This window comes from Linepithema humile, chromosome 5, assembly GCF_040581485.1.
Source record: "Linepithema humile isolate Giens D197 chromosome 5, Lhum_UNIL_v1.0, whole genome shotgun sequence".
Classification (NCBI taxonomy): domain Eukaryota; kingdom Metazoa; phylum Arthropoda; class Insecta; order Hymenoptera; family Formicidae; genus Linepithema; species Linepithema humile.
In genome coordinates this window covers 21,352,451-21,369,472 of record NC_090132.1, presented here as the reverse complement: position 1 = coordinate 21,369,472, position 17,022 = coordinate 21,352,451, and the positions used below count along the sequence as shown (strand labels likewise).

General features: G+C 38.4%; 2 protein-coding genes across 4 annotated transcripts; one reads left to right on the top strand and one right to left on the bottom strand.

The window, feature by feature from the left end:
• The first annotated feature begins 446 nt into the window (after positions 1-446).
• On the top strand, positions 447-9,111 carry LOC105673954 (uncharacterized). Its single transcript, XM_012369965.2, has 5 exons — positions 447-835; positions 3,255-3,750; positions 4,628-4,907; positions 5,237-5,866; positions 6,053-9,111. Exons 2-5 carry the CDS (start codon positions 3,576-3,578, stop codon positions 6,975-6,977), a joined length of 2,010 nt encoding a protein of 669 aa, XP_012225388.1. The 5' UTR covers positions 447-835; positions 3,255-3,575; the 3' UTR covers positions 6,978-9,111.
• Positions 8,889-16,133, bottom strand: Culd (CUB and LDLa domain). Of its 3 annotated transcripts, none has more exons than XM_012369600.2 (11): positions 16,043-16,133; positions 15,464-15,782; positions 14,804-14,973; positions 14,204-14,424; positions 13,465-13,819; positions 12,987-13,193; positions 12,352-12,471; positions 11,778-12,011; positions 11,100-11,265; positions 10,463-10,939; positions 8,889-10,367 (listed from the first exon to the last, which is right to left on the bottom strand). In XM_012369600.2, the coding sequence occupies exons 1-11, from the start codon at positions 16,059-16,061 to the stop codon at positions 9,590-9,592; spliced, it is 3,066 nt and encodes a 1,021-aa protein (XP_012225023.2). In that variant the 5' UTR covers positions 16,062-16,133; the 3' UTR covers positions 8,889-9,589. The 3 variants fall into 3 exon arrangements, with proteins under 3 accessions (XP_012225023.2, XP_012225031.2, XP_067211651.1); XM_012369608.2 differs by having other exon boundaries at positions 11,100-11,250; XM_067355550.1 differs by having other exon boundaries at positions 15,464-15,749; positions 16,043-16,093.
• Positions 16,134-17,022: the final 889 nt, after the last annotated feature.

Genomic DNA, 17,022 nt, shown 5'->3' with positions numbered 1-17,022 from the left:
TGAAACTGTGGAATAAAATCAATATTTTTAATATTAATTTTTATAATTAAATTTCATTAATTGATAAACTTAACTCTGCAGATGAAATATTTCTCCGCTTTTATCGGAGGAAAGCTTAGAGAATGAAAGAAATAAATCAGGTGATATATTTGGAACTTACTTTTGATAGTCAATCAATCAGCTTAACTTTGCAGGTGAGCTATTCTTCCGCAGTTTTTAGAAACTTTGGAAAATAAAACAAAAAAACCTTAGAATATAAATTTTCTTGTATTTTTTGACTAATATCTCGAAATTTGATTTAACATCAATATCAGCCGTAGGCAAATAAAATTTTCGAATGGAGAATTTTGCGGAATGGATTTCGAAAGCATTATTGAAAATGCGAGAGAGCGTATCTCGGGCAACAGCGCTACGCCACGCCGCATCGAGTCGACGGGCGCAGACCGGCACGGCGCACGAGTGGAGGTACGCTGGTGGTCGTCGACGACGACGACGACGACAAGGGCGACGACGACGTATGCGCGAATCTTCGTCAGTCGGCGACGGAGTTGCCTGGTTGCAGCGTGGGTGGCACACGCGCGCATCGGCCCGGCCAGACTCGATTCGATTAAACTTCGCCGCAACCCTCACTCGCCGTGAGCGGGGTGAGATCTCGTGCCGAGGCTCGTTATGCTGAAAACATCCCTCCGCTCGTGCGACGGTATCGCGAAACGAAAACCGGAATAAGCAGCATTGCGATTCGCGCGTTTGCACCGTAGCATCCGAGCAGATACGTCGGGATTGCACCACGATCCGAGCCGCCTCCCATCCGTACGTCAACACGCACGTTCAAGAGGTAATTGGAAGGAACCTCGCAAGGTGGTTCCACGTCCATTCATGTGCAGACAGCGAGATATGTGTGCTGATTGTGTTTCGAGATATCATTATCCTTGTGCTAAATCACTGATCTATAATCTTCTAGTTTTGTGTGATTGTTACTTCAAAGGAGCTTATGAGAAATCAACTTTATGTATTACGGTCTAATCTTTTATTTATTTTTTTTAGATCAGCACTTTATTTATTTTTTTTTTTTTATTTTTGGAAATATTGAAATTCTAAACAAGTGTGTCTACAGTCATGAAAATAATTGAGTTTGCACATTTATATATTTATGTCACGAGGGTGATTATTGGGCGCGATATCGGTGTCACGCTATAAATTAAATCAGAAAAGGCATTTCTTAACTAATTGCATACCTAAAGTTTAATTTGTAAAATCTCCAATTTTTAATAATAATAACTCAAAGACTATATTTTTATCAAAAAATCTATATTAAATATAAAATATCCACGAAAATATAAAAAAAAATGTAAAATCTTAGCCTTGTATGTACTAAAAAATTACCTTATATTAAAAGAAATTAAATTTTAATTATTTTGTCTTGCATAATTTTAATAGAATGTTTATTTTTGTAGCCTCTTAAGAATAAAATGTACTATAAGCGTATATACTGTATACATGGTTATTTACGTGAGTCTATTTTGTTCTATATTGATTTATTGAAATTCATTCCTCGAACTTATAAAGTAGCTTTGCGTCATGCTTTACAACGCTGCTTTTGTCAGCTGCTGCAGCATGGCCCATCATTCAAAGTCCGATATTCAATTACATGCTTCTTACAATACGAAGAGAGTTTATTTTATCTGGCCTTTCGCTATCCGAATCTATAAAACGTGGCGCGGCGTATCAGAAATGTTATCTCTGTTTCGGAGAACCCAGTGAATCCTTTATGCGTAACCAAACAAAATTGGTTTTGATTCGCGTATCAGTCAATCCGCGTTGGACAGCTATATTGTTTCAAGTGTCGAATCATCTGGCTCACCAAAACATTCGCGCGGTTACGCTTCGTTCAAATTATTTTTGCAGACTTTTCTGTTCTTTCGATAAATATTGCGCAATAATAAAACACATGCATTGAACGACACTTGTGTGTTACGTGGAAATTTCCGTTTATCGCTGAATTTATATGTTTTACTACGACTACAGGTGTAGTCATAATGTACTTCTTATCTTATACAACTAGAAAATGCGCAATTAAATGATTCATGCAGATGAGATTTGTGATAAAAATAGAAAGACTGTAATACAATCTAAAATATTCTTTTGCTTATTGGAAAAATTAGATGTTGTATAATTTACTTGGTATTAAAAAAAAATTTTAAAGGGGAACATTCTAAAAGCGAAGAGTTTTGAAAAACTGTTGAGAATTGTTGGAACAAAATTTCTGCATTTCGTCGTTAAAAAGAAATATTGCGCAATTTAACTTGAACGAAAGTAATGAAGAATTTTCGCCTTTAGTTATATATTTAGTTATTATCAAAGCGCGAATTACCTCGCATAAAAACCACCGGAAATTAAGTTACGGAGATAATTTGTTATCGAAGATACATCCGTCGGAACAAAATTGGAGCCAACTCGCGACAACTTTGTAGCGCACACGATTACTAGAGTACCAAGAGAAGAACGTACAAGTCTGCCATAACACGACCGGCATTTATCTAATCAGCTTGATGCTGTGCCACTTTAATCCTTAACTGATGAAATGGGAAAAGTTGACACAATTGGCGATAAGGGACCAATCAGATACTTCAGTATTTTTTAAGAAGGAGTTACAGCGCATTAATTGTATTATATTTTATAAATTGCTATAATTTGTAAATATTTTTAAAATTTAAATCGATGGAGTAGCAGGAGGAAATCTTATTTATGTAGGTGTTAGTCGAATGTCACCATGTTCTCAACAGTTGAGAAGTGACATTCGACTAACACCTACATAAATAAGATTTTCTCGCAATCGCATACGTGACTTCACTTCCAAAAGAGTTTCAATAACGACGAATTGAATCTACAGTCTTCTAACAAACAGATTTGTAACGGTAGCTATAAAGATGGCTGAATGATTAGCCGAAACGTTTGCTGCTTACGAAATACATTAATTATAATGAAAGATATCAAGACTAGATATCTACAATCTTCTTTGGCTTGAGATCCTCTTGCTACTCCATCGATTTAAATTTTGCGAGCCTAAACTTCAAATTTTTAAAATTATTTATTAATATATAACTCGTTTTATTTAAAAATTACCTCAACCATAAAAAAGAAAGCGCAATTAAAAAAAAATCTAACTGGAATTAAAGAAGAGATATGTATTGGTAGAGAAATAAATTCCCATTTTGCGAGGTAAGACGTTGAAAGCGGCTCACTCTCGATTTCAGGAAGTGACTTGGGGTAGCGAGATAACTGATCTCGCCTCAGCGTCTTCGCAGAGCACGGCGGCCGCTCGATGACCGCCTTCCTTCGTCGAGAGGACGAGGACGCCGAGGACGAGGAGAACGGTGAGTCGCGGAAGGACGAATGTTTACGTCGCGATCGACAATGCCGTACGAGGGAATCGAAACGCAAGAGACGAACAGTTGAGACATCCTCGACGACAGTAAGCCGATCACAAATACAGCGAGGTCGACGCAAACGTGACGGAATTCACGAGATCATGCGGAATCACCTCTGATCTCTTTTGACCCCGAGAAAGGCGCAACATGATGTGGAAGGCGAAATGGTCACGCTTCACCGAGTGCTTCTGCCGACGACCCGGCCTCGTTCTGGTTCTGCTGCCGTGCCTGATCGTCGTCACCCTTTACCTCATACCGTGCGCCGACTACGAGTACGACACGCTGCAGTATCCGTCCTTCAAGTCATACAACGTCGCGGAAGGTAAGAAGCGTTCTCGCATTTCGTTGAGTCGCGATTTAAAGCACTCGACGTACATTTTTGTTATCGCAGGACATTCAAGACGTATAAATTCCTCGACAAAATTTGAGAAACGCACAATAAGAATACGAAAATTTTATAATTTGCAATTTGATAAAATAATTCGAAAATGCTGAAATAGGTGAAAACCGAGACTCTAATTATTATAATAAATACGAAGTATCGTATATCTGTCTATAATAGAGTATCTCATTTACTTTGACACGTCCACTTTATCACGTTGATAAAGTACGTTGGCTCGTACGTCAATCCGGCCGTGTTATCTCAAAAATTTCAAATCAAATATTTGCAAACATTGCAGATATGACACTTATAGTGTTTAGAGAAAGATTCACATTATGTGTTCACATTATGAGATTATTGCGTTATTTTAAACAGTAAAAACGATATTCATGTTTGCAGATACAGATTGTGAATGCGTTAATATTTCACGTATTTTATAATAACTCGCGCAATACTTTTACATTTAAATTCATTTATTAATATTACGTCCGATTAATAAGGAACGGATTGCAGTAAATTTCTTTTCGAAAACTTTGATATTCTGAAAGTGTCAAATTAACGATTGGTTTCGTGGCATCGATCTTATCTATTTACGACGATGCCGTACAACTTAACATGACAAAACCAATTTAGAAATAGAACTCTAAATATTTCAACAGTTGTACACGAATATCTCGCACAGGTCTCGTGTAAGTTTCTTCGATATATTTAAATATTTAAACGTCAATTTTCGTAATGTTCCTTGTGAAAGATTTTGTTCTTATTATCAACGAACTTCGAAGACATTAAAATTATAGCGGCTTACATTCCGCGACAGGCATGGTGGACGGTTATCTCGTGTGGAATCCGAAGTGTCACATGCTGTCCAAAGAGCCTCTGGATCCGTCCATCGTGAAATTCGTGAGGAAAGAGAAACTGGAGAAGTGTCCGAACAATCTCGTCCTCTCGCACATTTCGGCGGAACCTAACGGCAGTGTGCTTCTCTCCCTCGATCCAGCCGCAACGACCACGCGTAGCGACGTCGCCTGCTGCTGGTCGTCCGTCATCAGGCCGAAGGTGGACAAACCTAAAAAGGACAACTACGACTCTACGATATCGTAAGAGTTGTAATCATTACTCTATCTATTGAAAGTTCAAATGTCATCTTAAAAGAAATTGTCGCACCTTAAAGCGAATCTTATTTAAAGAAAATCTGTATCTTAATTCGCAGATCTAATCAATTATGTTATTTAGTTGCGTCAATTTTTATGATAAACGATGTACTTGAGCAAACAAAATTTAGCTTGGTGAAAAGCAAGAAGTGATTAATTTACCTATTTATGACGCGGAACAGACTGCGTATTAAAAAAATTTTTTTTAAATTTATTTCACCCATACGATTCGAATTTTCTGCAAAACACACTTGGCGATTCTTTCTGCTCAACAGAGTCAAGCAATGTGAAAACTTTACGGGACAAGTGACACTTCCGCGCGAGGTCGAGGTGGTGTACGTGTCGTGCAAGTCGGCGACAAACGCGAAGCCCAAAGCGAAGACGAAGAACGCGAAGTCGTCGACGAAAATAGTATACGAGAACGTTCACGCGATCTTGAATCCGGAAAAGGTGCGCGATCGCGTGGATCACAATAGTAGTCAATACGGAAACTTTTCGAGGAAGCTGAGCGTGCTTGTGCTCGGCATCGACAGCGTCAGCCGACTGAACTTCTACCGCACGATGCCGAAAACTGAGAGGTACCTACGCGAAACCGGCTGGATCGGCCTGAAAGGCTACAACAAGATCGGCGACAATACGTTTCCGAATCTGATGGCAATTCTGACCGGTCAGATGCCGCAGCAGGCATACGCGCGGTGCAAGCCGACGGTGGCCTACAAGCTCGACAACTGTCCCTTCCTCTGGTACAACTTCCGCAACGCTGGCTACGTCACGGCCTACGGTGAAGACGAGACCATACTTAACACGTTCAACTACCTCAAGGTCGGCTTCGTCGAGCCGCCCACCGATTACTACCTGAGACCATACATGCTGGCGAGCGAGAAGCTGCTCAAGGTCAAAAAAAGGTAAAGCGATTTTAATTTACATTACTGTTTAAAGCAATAACGAGAAAAGAAATATATAATCCAATCTGTAACAAGATATTGAGATCGCAAATTTGAAAAAATCAGCTTCATGCAAATTAGCGTTTTGTTAAGCAATGTATTTTATGAATAATAAGCGTTGATTTTGAAAAAAATTTCTACTCGCAGATTTAACATGAAATATTGCACCGGCCCTGAGCTGAGCTTCGAGCGGATCTTCGACTACGCCGTGAATTTCGCCCGCACCTTTCTCGGCGTGCCGTACTTCGGCTTCTTCTGGACGAACACTATCAGCCACGACAACATGAACGGCATCTCGTCGATGGACGCTAACATGTTGAAAAGGTTCGAATTCCTAGAACAGGAGGGGGTGTTGAATGATTCGATGATCGTCTTCCTGAGCGACCACGGTATGCGGTGGGGCGATTTTCGCAACACCTTCGTCGGCTGGTACGAAGAGAGACTGCCGTATATCTACATCTGGCTGCCCGAGTGGTTCCGTCGGGAGAATCCCGAGGCCCATCGCGCCCTCGCCGTGAACCAGAATCGACTCACGTCGCCGTTCGACCTTTACGAGACCCTGCGGGACGTCCTCGCCGGCGGCGGCGGCGACGCCGATCCCAGTCCTGGATGTTCCACCTGCCAGTCCCTGTTCGCGCCTGTCTCGAGAGAGAGAGGCTGCCAGGACGCGGGGGTGGCTTATCACTGGTGCACCTGCACGGCCTTCAAGTCGATCGACGTGAAGGAGAAAATCGCCACCGGCGGCGTGCGCAAGTTCCTAGACCACATAGAGAGTATCGTGAAAAGTTACAAGGACAAGAAGGGCCGGCGGCTGTGCGCGCGGCTCAAGCTGAAGAAGGTGCACCGGGTGGACCAAGTGATCGACTTCGGCATGGAAGGCGCGTCCAGCCTCACGTACTTCTACTTGATTCAAACGACGCCCGGCACCGGCAAGTTCGAGGTCACCATCAGGTACCACGGCGACGGCAATTACACCCTGTCCGACAGCGAGGTCAGCAGAATCAACCCGTACGCCACGAGCGCCAAGTGTCTGAATCGCGGCATGAAGCAGTATTGTCATTGCATGAAATAGACGCACCGCGAACTCGGATTGTCGAAACTTTGTACTTCATTAGCGTAGCATCAAACTGAATCGATCACCGCGGGGAGGAGTCAACTTTTCGTAGAAATGAGTTCGGAGATTCAATCACACGCGTATATCTTTCGCCTAGAAAAAAGTATCACATCAAATACACAGCGGTTCTAGAATATTTGAACTTTGCTCTTCGAGAGCTGCTTAGAGCTTTTACGAAGCAAAAAAAAAACTTGGATAACAAAAAGCCTACGTGACACGTCTCTTTTGTGCACCGATCGATTTGACCGTTTTGTTAAATATGTAATGTAATACGGTGGCTCTAAATCGGCTTCTAAGTTGTACGCGCGCAAACGAGGCATAGTTATATCGATATGCTTGCTTTGCACAAAAGTTGACTGCCTCATCTCAAGGAACTAGGGACCTGAGTGGATATAAGTGGACATATCTCCGTTTACCAAGAATAGCTAGAACTAGATTTTTCTGAGGCCGTAGCATGGCATTTGAATAATAAACGATGAATCAATAGTTGGTTCGGTATCAATGAAATAGATTCATTGATACGTTTAAGTAAGATTGTTGTTATTGACGATGAAAACTAATTATCAGCTAAATGCCAAAAATTTCAAGTTACAAAGACATTTGGAGAGATGCATATATTGGAATGTAAATATCAGCTAAATGCCGACAGTTTTTAGATACCCGAAACATTATTTTATCGAAACATTATTAAAAAACTCAAGACCTTAAATTAATACGAAAAATACTTCTGTTATTTGAAGAGTTTTGTATATTCGTGAAATCGTAAATATTACTTTTGACAATTAGCTGATATTTGTTTTCCGCTCTTCATTTATGTAGTTTAATCGCGAGTGAATAGTCGTGAGAGAACAAGCATTGCGTGGAAAATGAACCTAGTAATGAAGCCTAGTCTTTAGTTTTTATAATTTATCGAATATGTAATTAATGTATTATATATGTTAGGTACATATCGTTCGTACATATCGAACGTAACTTACCAAAGGTGCGCATCGCTAGCTGTAATTTTTTCCACGCATCGTTGCACGTCAATCGATTGCAAACATACGACACGTTACATTCGGATCAATGTACTTTAAAGATACATGAAAGCGTAAGTGCGGTATAAACACAAAAGAGCTGCTTGCCGGAAGAACGTGAACGTATTTGCGCAATACGATATCGGCAATGTACAACGCTCGTTTCTTCTCACGAACGTACCAGAAGGCATTAGCTGATTTGTAAGTGTAACGCGTGTGCCTCTCTTACAAGAAGTGCCAAATCCGTTCTGTGCTAACTGAGCGTTAAAACGAACTTCTCTACTTCTCGCACCGACGGCGATCATCATAAACTGCGTTGTGTTACGTGAACGAGCACTAAACCAAAATATTGCGTTCATAATAATAACTTTACAGCTTCCACACTCATTTAATAAATTTTATGAACAAGTTCTGTAATGAATTTGGGATCTATTTTTGCTTAGCAAAAATGAGATATCATAGATTAATGAGACATGACACGCTTTGTTAGAACTTTTCAATTATAAAATTGATTTTTAATTTAATTTACGAAAGAATTTATTTTGAAAGTATTCTCTGAGGGCCTAAAACACTGTACATTCAATTTATTACGAAGCGTATGATCGCCCTCGCGTACGACGAATATGGAGTTTTACGTGTAAGCTGAAAACACAAAGGCCAATGAAAATATCGTAATATATATTTTACTACGACATTATGTACGCTTTATTCTTTAGATGACGTAAGTCTCTATGATTTAAAGAGACGTAATCAGTGAGTACTTTGTGATTATTTAGAGATTGCCTACTTGAAAAGTCTCTGTCGGCCATGTCAAATCGAATCGAATTTTGTAGACGATAGAAGTAGATGTCAATTGCCAAAAACATTTCTCAGTGCGTTATATTCTTTAAGCATACATATCTTTGGTTATACAATTTCCAGTTACTAAAATTTTGATTTTAAATACAAACGCAAAATTTGGTTGAACAATTTTACGAATAAAATTGTTATCTCACAAACTGTCTACAAAGATCTGCGTACACGTCTTTGAAGATAGCATGTTTTTATGATAAATAATTAAATTATTACTAACATTATATGGATTGCTCTCATTTTGCCCTTCTTTTCTTCTAAACATAAGACTTACAAAATTATTTCAATCAGATATAATACAATTGATTGCTGGATAATTATGTTTTTATTAGAAATTTATCTACTCGATTATGACAACATATATAGAATATTTTTACTTGATACCAAATTATAAAATAATTAATAATACATTATATGATAATATTTTTTATCTTTTTTTTTGCTTATTATAAATAAGACAGATTTAAAATTCAACGCAATTCAATTAGATAAATAAATTTATAAAAATGTAATTGTTATTAGAAATTATATATAATTTTCGAAATCTTTATTATTATATTCGTATAAGCAATCAAAATCTCGAGAAGACTCTGATATTTATAAAATTATATTCTATTTTTTTTCTCTCGATCATTATTCTCTCTTCATCAAAGAAAGATTTCAATATTATATTATCTTTCTACTTCTTTGATCGAGGATGAATTAATTCATTGAGGCATCTTCGCTGGAGTGCCAGATGCGAGCGTGCATACATCTCTTTTTCCTGGTTTGCTGCGACGATGCGACTCGATCGCGGGTTGAGCCATGCTCCGGAGTGCCAAATAACATCACAGTGACCGATTGCTGAGATCCGTGGCCGATATTGAGACTCCTGCGCGCCAGGTACGAATCGAGTATCTGAATGCCCTCGTAGAGGCTGTCCAGGTCGCAGCTGGAGTATCGCTGACTGCCGAACCGTCCACGTTTGTCGATAATATTCTTCGGCACGTTACTCGGTGTGTTGGCCGCCGTACTGGGATTCGTGGTGCATCCGACACTGCTAGCCACCTCCGACACGATTTCGAATTCGTCCTGCAGTTTGTCATAACTGCACGCGCTGATCGTCGAGATCTTGGTGACGCAACTGTCATGGGACGGCTCTCTGGAAGAGCGGCGCAAAGTTTGGGAGGGCGAAGACGTTGCCGTCGAGTTGGCACTGTGATGAGATGGCTTCGTTGATTTGGAATCAAAAAGTTTGACAATGGCATTTTTCGAGACAGAAAAGTCTTCTTCTTGGTATTCGTCGGTTTTTCCCGTGGAAGACGATGCGATCGCCGTTCGATCTGACTGCGGCACTTCGCGATCATCGATGCTTATCGATGTTACGGAGATTGATGAACTGTCGATCGGCAGATCTTGCGGATTAGAACTATTATTGGCGCAGCCGCACGCACCCTCGCAGGAGCAGCCGGTGCTTTTCTCGTCCGGTTCGTCAACAGCTCTTGAAAGAAATTCAATAATTGAAACAATAATTAAATACAATAATAATTAAAAAATTAATATGTATTTAATACGTGTAAAAATTCTCAAAATTACCGTTTGGCGGCTTCGTCGCAATTCTCTTCCGAAACGTGTTGGCTATTCCCTTCCAATGCTTCTGTATCTTCCTGGACCGTTTCTCGAACAGCTTGAGTATCTTTCGGGGAGCTTTCGGATATCCAATTCGTGTCTGTAGGAATGCAATCAGTCAGGTATGTATCTTCGGCGTCCGCACGCGAGAATGGACCTCCGACAGATGGATGAACGTCAGATGAGGATAAAGGATATTGCGCGCTGCGACGCAGCCAAGTGCGACGGACAGGGCAAATCTGTCTCATTGATGCCGATAAACCAGCTAAGTTCAAAGCTTTTGATATTGTTTCCGGAGGCGTGATATACGGAGGCGGTGGACTCTCGGGTATCCGCAATGTGCGTCGATCGTTTCCCGTTACTACCGGGGTCGTTTGTCTGCTGCGATTATTGCTCGCACCATCCACTACTAAGAAGGTAGAAGAATTCGCGTCCTCGTCGTGCCTTAATCATAAAATTCAACACTTGATCCTTGGAAATTGTACATAAAAATCAAAATTTTGTGATCAAGATTGCCTTCCAATTTTCTACAGCAAGAATTGTTCTACATTATTCGATAAGAAATTAAAATATGAATTAAAAAGAAAGAGAAAGAATATTTTACTGGTTTGCAAAGCTTCTGTTGCAAGATTCACGATTCATGCATTGAGCTTTCTTTTTCTGCAAAACGAGCTTTGCGACCTCTTCATAGCCTGGTGGAGCTTCGTAGCCGGGTGGATCATCCGGCATCGATATTTCATCGATCCGTGCACCGTCTGTAATATCAAAAACTGTCCACAGTGACGTGAGAGTCGTTTTGCTTTCTCCATAGTTTATGGAAACTAATTCCTACATTTATTCTCCGTACTTGAACTCACTTTTAAAAATTCTCGATTATATATTAACTTACATAAACAAACTAATACAAATGTATCAATTGCGTTTCTCTAAAAAGCACAAATAAATTTATAGCACAAGTGTATATTTGTGAATTTTTAATAAAACATTTCTGTGATTTGCTGCAACAATGCGTTGCCTCATATTTTGTTCAAGAAAAACCGAATTTTATTTCAATATTTAAAAGTAAGAAAATGCAGATTAATAAATCCATAAATTAAAAATAAGAGTTGTCGATTCTTGTTATGTTTTTTAGATCTAAACAGAAATGTATTATTTTCAGCTTTGATCATCAAAAATAATTTATTTTTCTCTTAAGTAATTTTTATTTAAATCACGTACTGTTTTCAAGACTTCCTATATGATTGAAATGAATATCTTTTGCAAAAACATTGTAAACATATACCTAGAAGCTCGCTGATTGTTTCCAAACGAGATTGTAGTTCTCTTTGTTGTCTTGTTCTGGCTCCTATTCTGTACAGCAGTATAATAAAAGCAGATATCAGAACAATCAGACCGAGGCTGCTGGCAACAAACACCAGGGTGGCCGTTTTCAGATCTGGATACCGATCGATTTTCGGAAAGTAATAATTCGCTTTGTTCATGTGCCACTTGCGATTCCGCGGCTGCATCTCCCAATCTGTGCGCAACATTTTACTCTAAAATTAACTTATAAATGGTTCAAGCATAAAATATTTTATAGTTATAACTAATATATTTATTTTATTTTAGATAATAATTTAGATAACAATGTACACTACTCCACAAAAAATAGGAAACACTTGTCAGACTTCAAAATCGAGCAATTTTCAAACATTGAAACTCGGAGAAAAATCATTGAATTTTCCTAATTACAGAGGTTTAAAATTGCTCGATACATATAATTTTTGTGTACCAAAAATAATTTTCGTAACAACAGTCGAAAGTCTTTTTTATATCAAATTTTTAAATTACAATCGTTTCAAATTATGAATGCGTACCTTGGAAACACGTTGCTGGCTCGTCGCTATTGTCACCGCAGTGATCGAAGCCGTCACAATTTAACTGACTCGGGATGCATCTATGATTCTGGCACAGAAAATCAGTGCCCGCAAAGCAATCTGCAATGTTCAATTTTATTAAAAATAAATAAAGCATATAATATCCCAGGTAGAAATCTGGTGTAGAAGAAAGCCTGGCCTTGAATATTTTTCCCCGAGTATAGCTTGCATCTGTCCGGAAATTTAGCTTAAAAAATTTAGCTCGCACCCATGTGTAATAAGGGACAACGAGCATGGACGGATCCTTTATTTAAAAATGTACCCAGGCCCAGGCTTTTACAGTTTTTCTTAGAAATTATCCTGGAATCCCGTTTCTAGGAGCACCTAAAGATCCTGTTAGAATAACCTAAAGGTTCAAAATAAAAATACTGGTTTTTCTCTACAAATAGATATTTTTTAACCAAAACCTGGGAAAAATAGTGGAAAATTTACAGCGAAAAGCCAGGACCTGTCCAGATGTTCCAAGCTAATATTTCCCATACGGGGCCCGTATATATTCAGGAAAGATCGAGAGAAATTTCTACCTGAGATGGCAAGATTTAATTATTTTACGATCCATTATTATCGAAACTTACCCATATAACTGAACGTCGCGTAAGCGATCGCCAAGTGCGAGCTTGGACCGAACGTACCACGAAGACTCACGTGGAATCCGCTGGTGACCGGTGCGATGTGTTCTCTGTACCTGAGTAGCTGCAAGTGATTCGCCGGATGTCGAATCACTTCTAACGCCATCAAAGCCGAGGTCGGACCCTGTTTGATGATCAGCTCCGTGTTGCCGGCTGAAAAATAACAAGTGCACAAGTGTGGCATTTACAAAAAAGCGCGACTTTCCTCATTCTTCGCGATCGGTGTTTTAAAATCACATTTTACATCTATTCCATGTCTCTTGTGTGTAATTACACTACATAAAAATAGACGATAGAATATTTAGATCAATCGGGAAAAATAGAAAGAGAAACGAAATAAACTGTGCGTCTGATTTCTGTCAGAGATACAATCACCAACTTTTCTAAATGTTATTTAGTGTGAAAATTTTATCTTGCCACGCACCCATGTCAGCGAAATCCACCACCTTCAGATATATGTGTGACTTCATGTGCAAAAAGTTCTTGGGTGGCCTGATCAACCAGACACAATCGTACGTTTTTACCCCTTGACCGACCATGTTCATCATCGTGATAGCGCCGCCCAGATTTTCCACGTATCCGCCGCAATCAGTGATCGGCTGTATAGACTTGTCATACGTATGGCCGATCACAAAAGAATAAAAGGCTTTGTAACCAAGACCGGCGCCGCCGTTCGCGTAAAATCTTATCAGCAATGAAGGACCGGAGCTCACTATAACCGGCGGCCGAAATCGCGCTCCGCTACTCACGTCTAAACGTTGTCCGTTCCAATCGTAAAACTGTAACGATAAATATACAAATGTTAAAATGTAGCGATACTTAAAATCCGTTTGAATATAATGAAATCTGCAAGTTTTGTGACCAACTTATCCTAAGAAAAGATTTTAAAATATTTATTGGCGAAATCAAAGATATTTTTCGCCGAGAAATAATACTCAAACTTGGGAGAGGTTCAAAAAATTGTCAAAATAATATTAAATACCTAGAATTCTAATATCTTAATTTTTTGCTAAAACCGACTATTAGAACTATCGAAATAGAAACAGAAACGACGGATGATTTGACATTTCTTTCTCCAAGTGTGTCGATCTTGATTTATCTCTGGAAAGTTTCTTCCATCGCTAAGAATTAAAGTTAACGTAAAAAAATAATAAAAATTGCACCTCCATTATGGAAACTGTCGCTAATTGGAAGTCGCTAAACAGTAACCTGATGCGACAGGAAAGAGCCTCGTTAGGACACGTTATAATATACTCCAAGCCCAAATCACGAGGATATCGAGCCGGGAAAAACGGTGAGGTCAGAATACCACCGCCGGTACCGTTCAAACCTTTTGTTGGCGCTCCCGATGTCATTTCCGTGCCTTTCAGATGCAGTCTATTTCCTGCAAAAATGTCGATTCCAGAATACTTTGTTGATCGTGATGGCAGTCGATTTATAAAAAGATCACGCAAACTGCTGTACGATAGGCGTGTACATCGAAACACGTCGGAAAATATGCGCGTCAGAAATCCACGAGACTCCGTAAATAGAATAAAGAACAAAAATTCCGCTCCGATCTAATTAAGCCCCATCGAGTTATTCTTATTATTCTTATTATCTTAAATATTTTATTTTAAAATATTAATATTTTCTAGACCACTATTCCTGTATTAGGCCATTAATTTTGATGTTAAATTTACATATATCACAGTTTTGAAAAAAATTGATCTGACTCTTGACAACAATTTCAATAAAAATACAATATTTCCATCTCTACTCACTTTCTGCTGTATATTCGATAGTGAACGCGTACTTGTGAGACTGGCTATAGAATAGGTTTATAGAAAGCGTTCTCGTGCTCGATTTATATGTAATCGGTGCGTACGATCCGCAGAACGGCGAGCCGGAAACGTCTTCGTAGGGTGGTTCCGAGAGCCACACATAGTCGCATCTATAAAGCGGATATTCGAAGCATATGAGCTTGTGATTATTGGAAATGTGATATACCGAGCGCTGAGTATGATATACATTGAAAGCCACAATTCAGAATAAATACTAGAATAAAATATATTATATAAGTGAAATCTGTTTTAAACGATATGTTTCGTGACAACGTTTGATACACAATTCAATTTATAATTTTATGTATGCTAGATTTTACATATAGCTTTTGATTTTTAAGCGGTTTTTATATTACACGATATATAGAATTATAAATCATTTTTGTCCTGAATTTCGTCTCAAGTTCCAAATCTCCTAAAGTAGAGATTTAATTATACAAGAAGAAATAGATTTAATTATACAAAAATCAAGCTTTGATTTTATATTTAATAAAAATCAATTTTTCTTCAATTCTACGCATCTAAGATAAACCGAGAGAAATTTGAAAGGGATCCAAATTCTGAACAATCACTGATGCATTCACCGATGATTAGTTCTACCTGCACGGACTATCCATCACGACACCTCCATCGCCGCAATGATGAGACAGCGCGATATTTTTGAAGGTAACGACTATCATGCAGGATGGACAGGTGACTAGTTCAAGACTGCATTGATGATGGGAGCTGTTGCTATTGGTGGCGTAGAGATGCGACTGCCTCGGCGAGTCTCTGTCGAAGGTGACATTCTTCGCATAGAGAATGCCTCTCTCGCCCAGTTCCAGGTACAGACGTCTACCATTGTGAGGTCCACAAATATCCTCGTTTCGAACGATATTTCCAGTCGCTGCGAGAATCCACCAGAACATCGCGAGGATCACTGAACCCGCGCGGTTGAACGTTTCGTGAAAAAAAGCGCGCAAAATACCAACAATTGATTTCCGAAGATTTATCAAAAATTTAATGAAAAAAAATTAGTATATACAAGCGAATAGAAAATTACAGAACAATCTTCTTCTATAGAAATTATTATCAATTTAATTCTAAAGATTTTTCCTTGTTATTTGATATATAAGAAGCTAATATTATTAATTTTGCATAAATTGCAATAAACAAACAATCGGTCACACCATTTCTTACCATATTTAGAACGATACATATTCGCAGCACAGAAAGCGACGTTCTGCGCTTTCCGTTAGGAAACCCAATGCAATTGCGTATAATTTCATTAGCGCAGTGACACTTCGTTAATATTGAATAAGGCATTCTTATGGTATCCCTCGAATGCGTGGCGATCATGTCCTTGTAGTTTACGTTATGTCCAACAAAGTTCAAGACCGCATTATGTGGTAAAATCGATATGAAAAGTTGTATAATGTCATTCTTATTTTTAGAATCGATTTCGACCATCTTTAATAGGTCATGATTTTTTCTACCAAAGTTTTCTAACACACACACAATTGAATTTACGATTACAAATAATATCATACATATTAATACTAATTTTTTAAAATATCTATTAATAACTAATTTCATACATTTGTCAAATTATTTAAAATTTTGCCAATTATTTTGCCATTATTTAAAATTAATTTGTGTTACAATCTCACATTTAATTTTTAATTTAATTTATCTAATTTTAAATATTTTGTAAAATTAGAAATATCAATTTAGAAACACATTGTTTTATTACTGTTTCCTATCTTCTATATCATACAAATAAAAATTATAATATTCAGTATTTTCATGCTTTAGAATCTTCTATTATAACATTTGGATCCAGAATATTAGAATGTACATTTTTTTATTGCGACGCATTAAAATTTAATATTTTAAAAAAAGAAATGAATCAGTTTGTTAAAATATACATGAAAAGAACGCCCAGGTAGAAATTTTCCTCGATCTTCCCTGAATATATACGGGCTTCGCCCTGGTAGAAATTCACTCTGGACTTTATTATGGCCCCGACTAGCTCGTCAGTCACCAACTACCAAAGTAAGACCCAAACTTTTTTTTTTCTGGCAGCAAAGACTGGCAGCAAAGACTGGCAAACGCTACTGATTAAACAGACTAAATATCATTCTGGGTCATACTATAGCCCTTCTAAATTTGTTTAGATA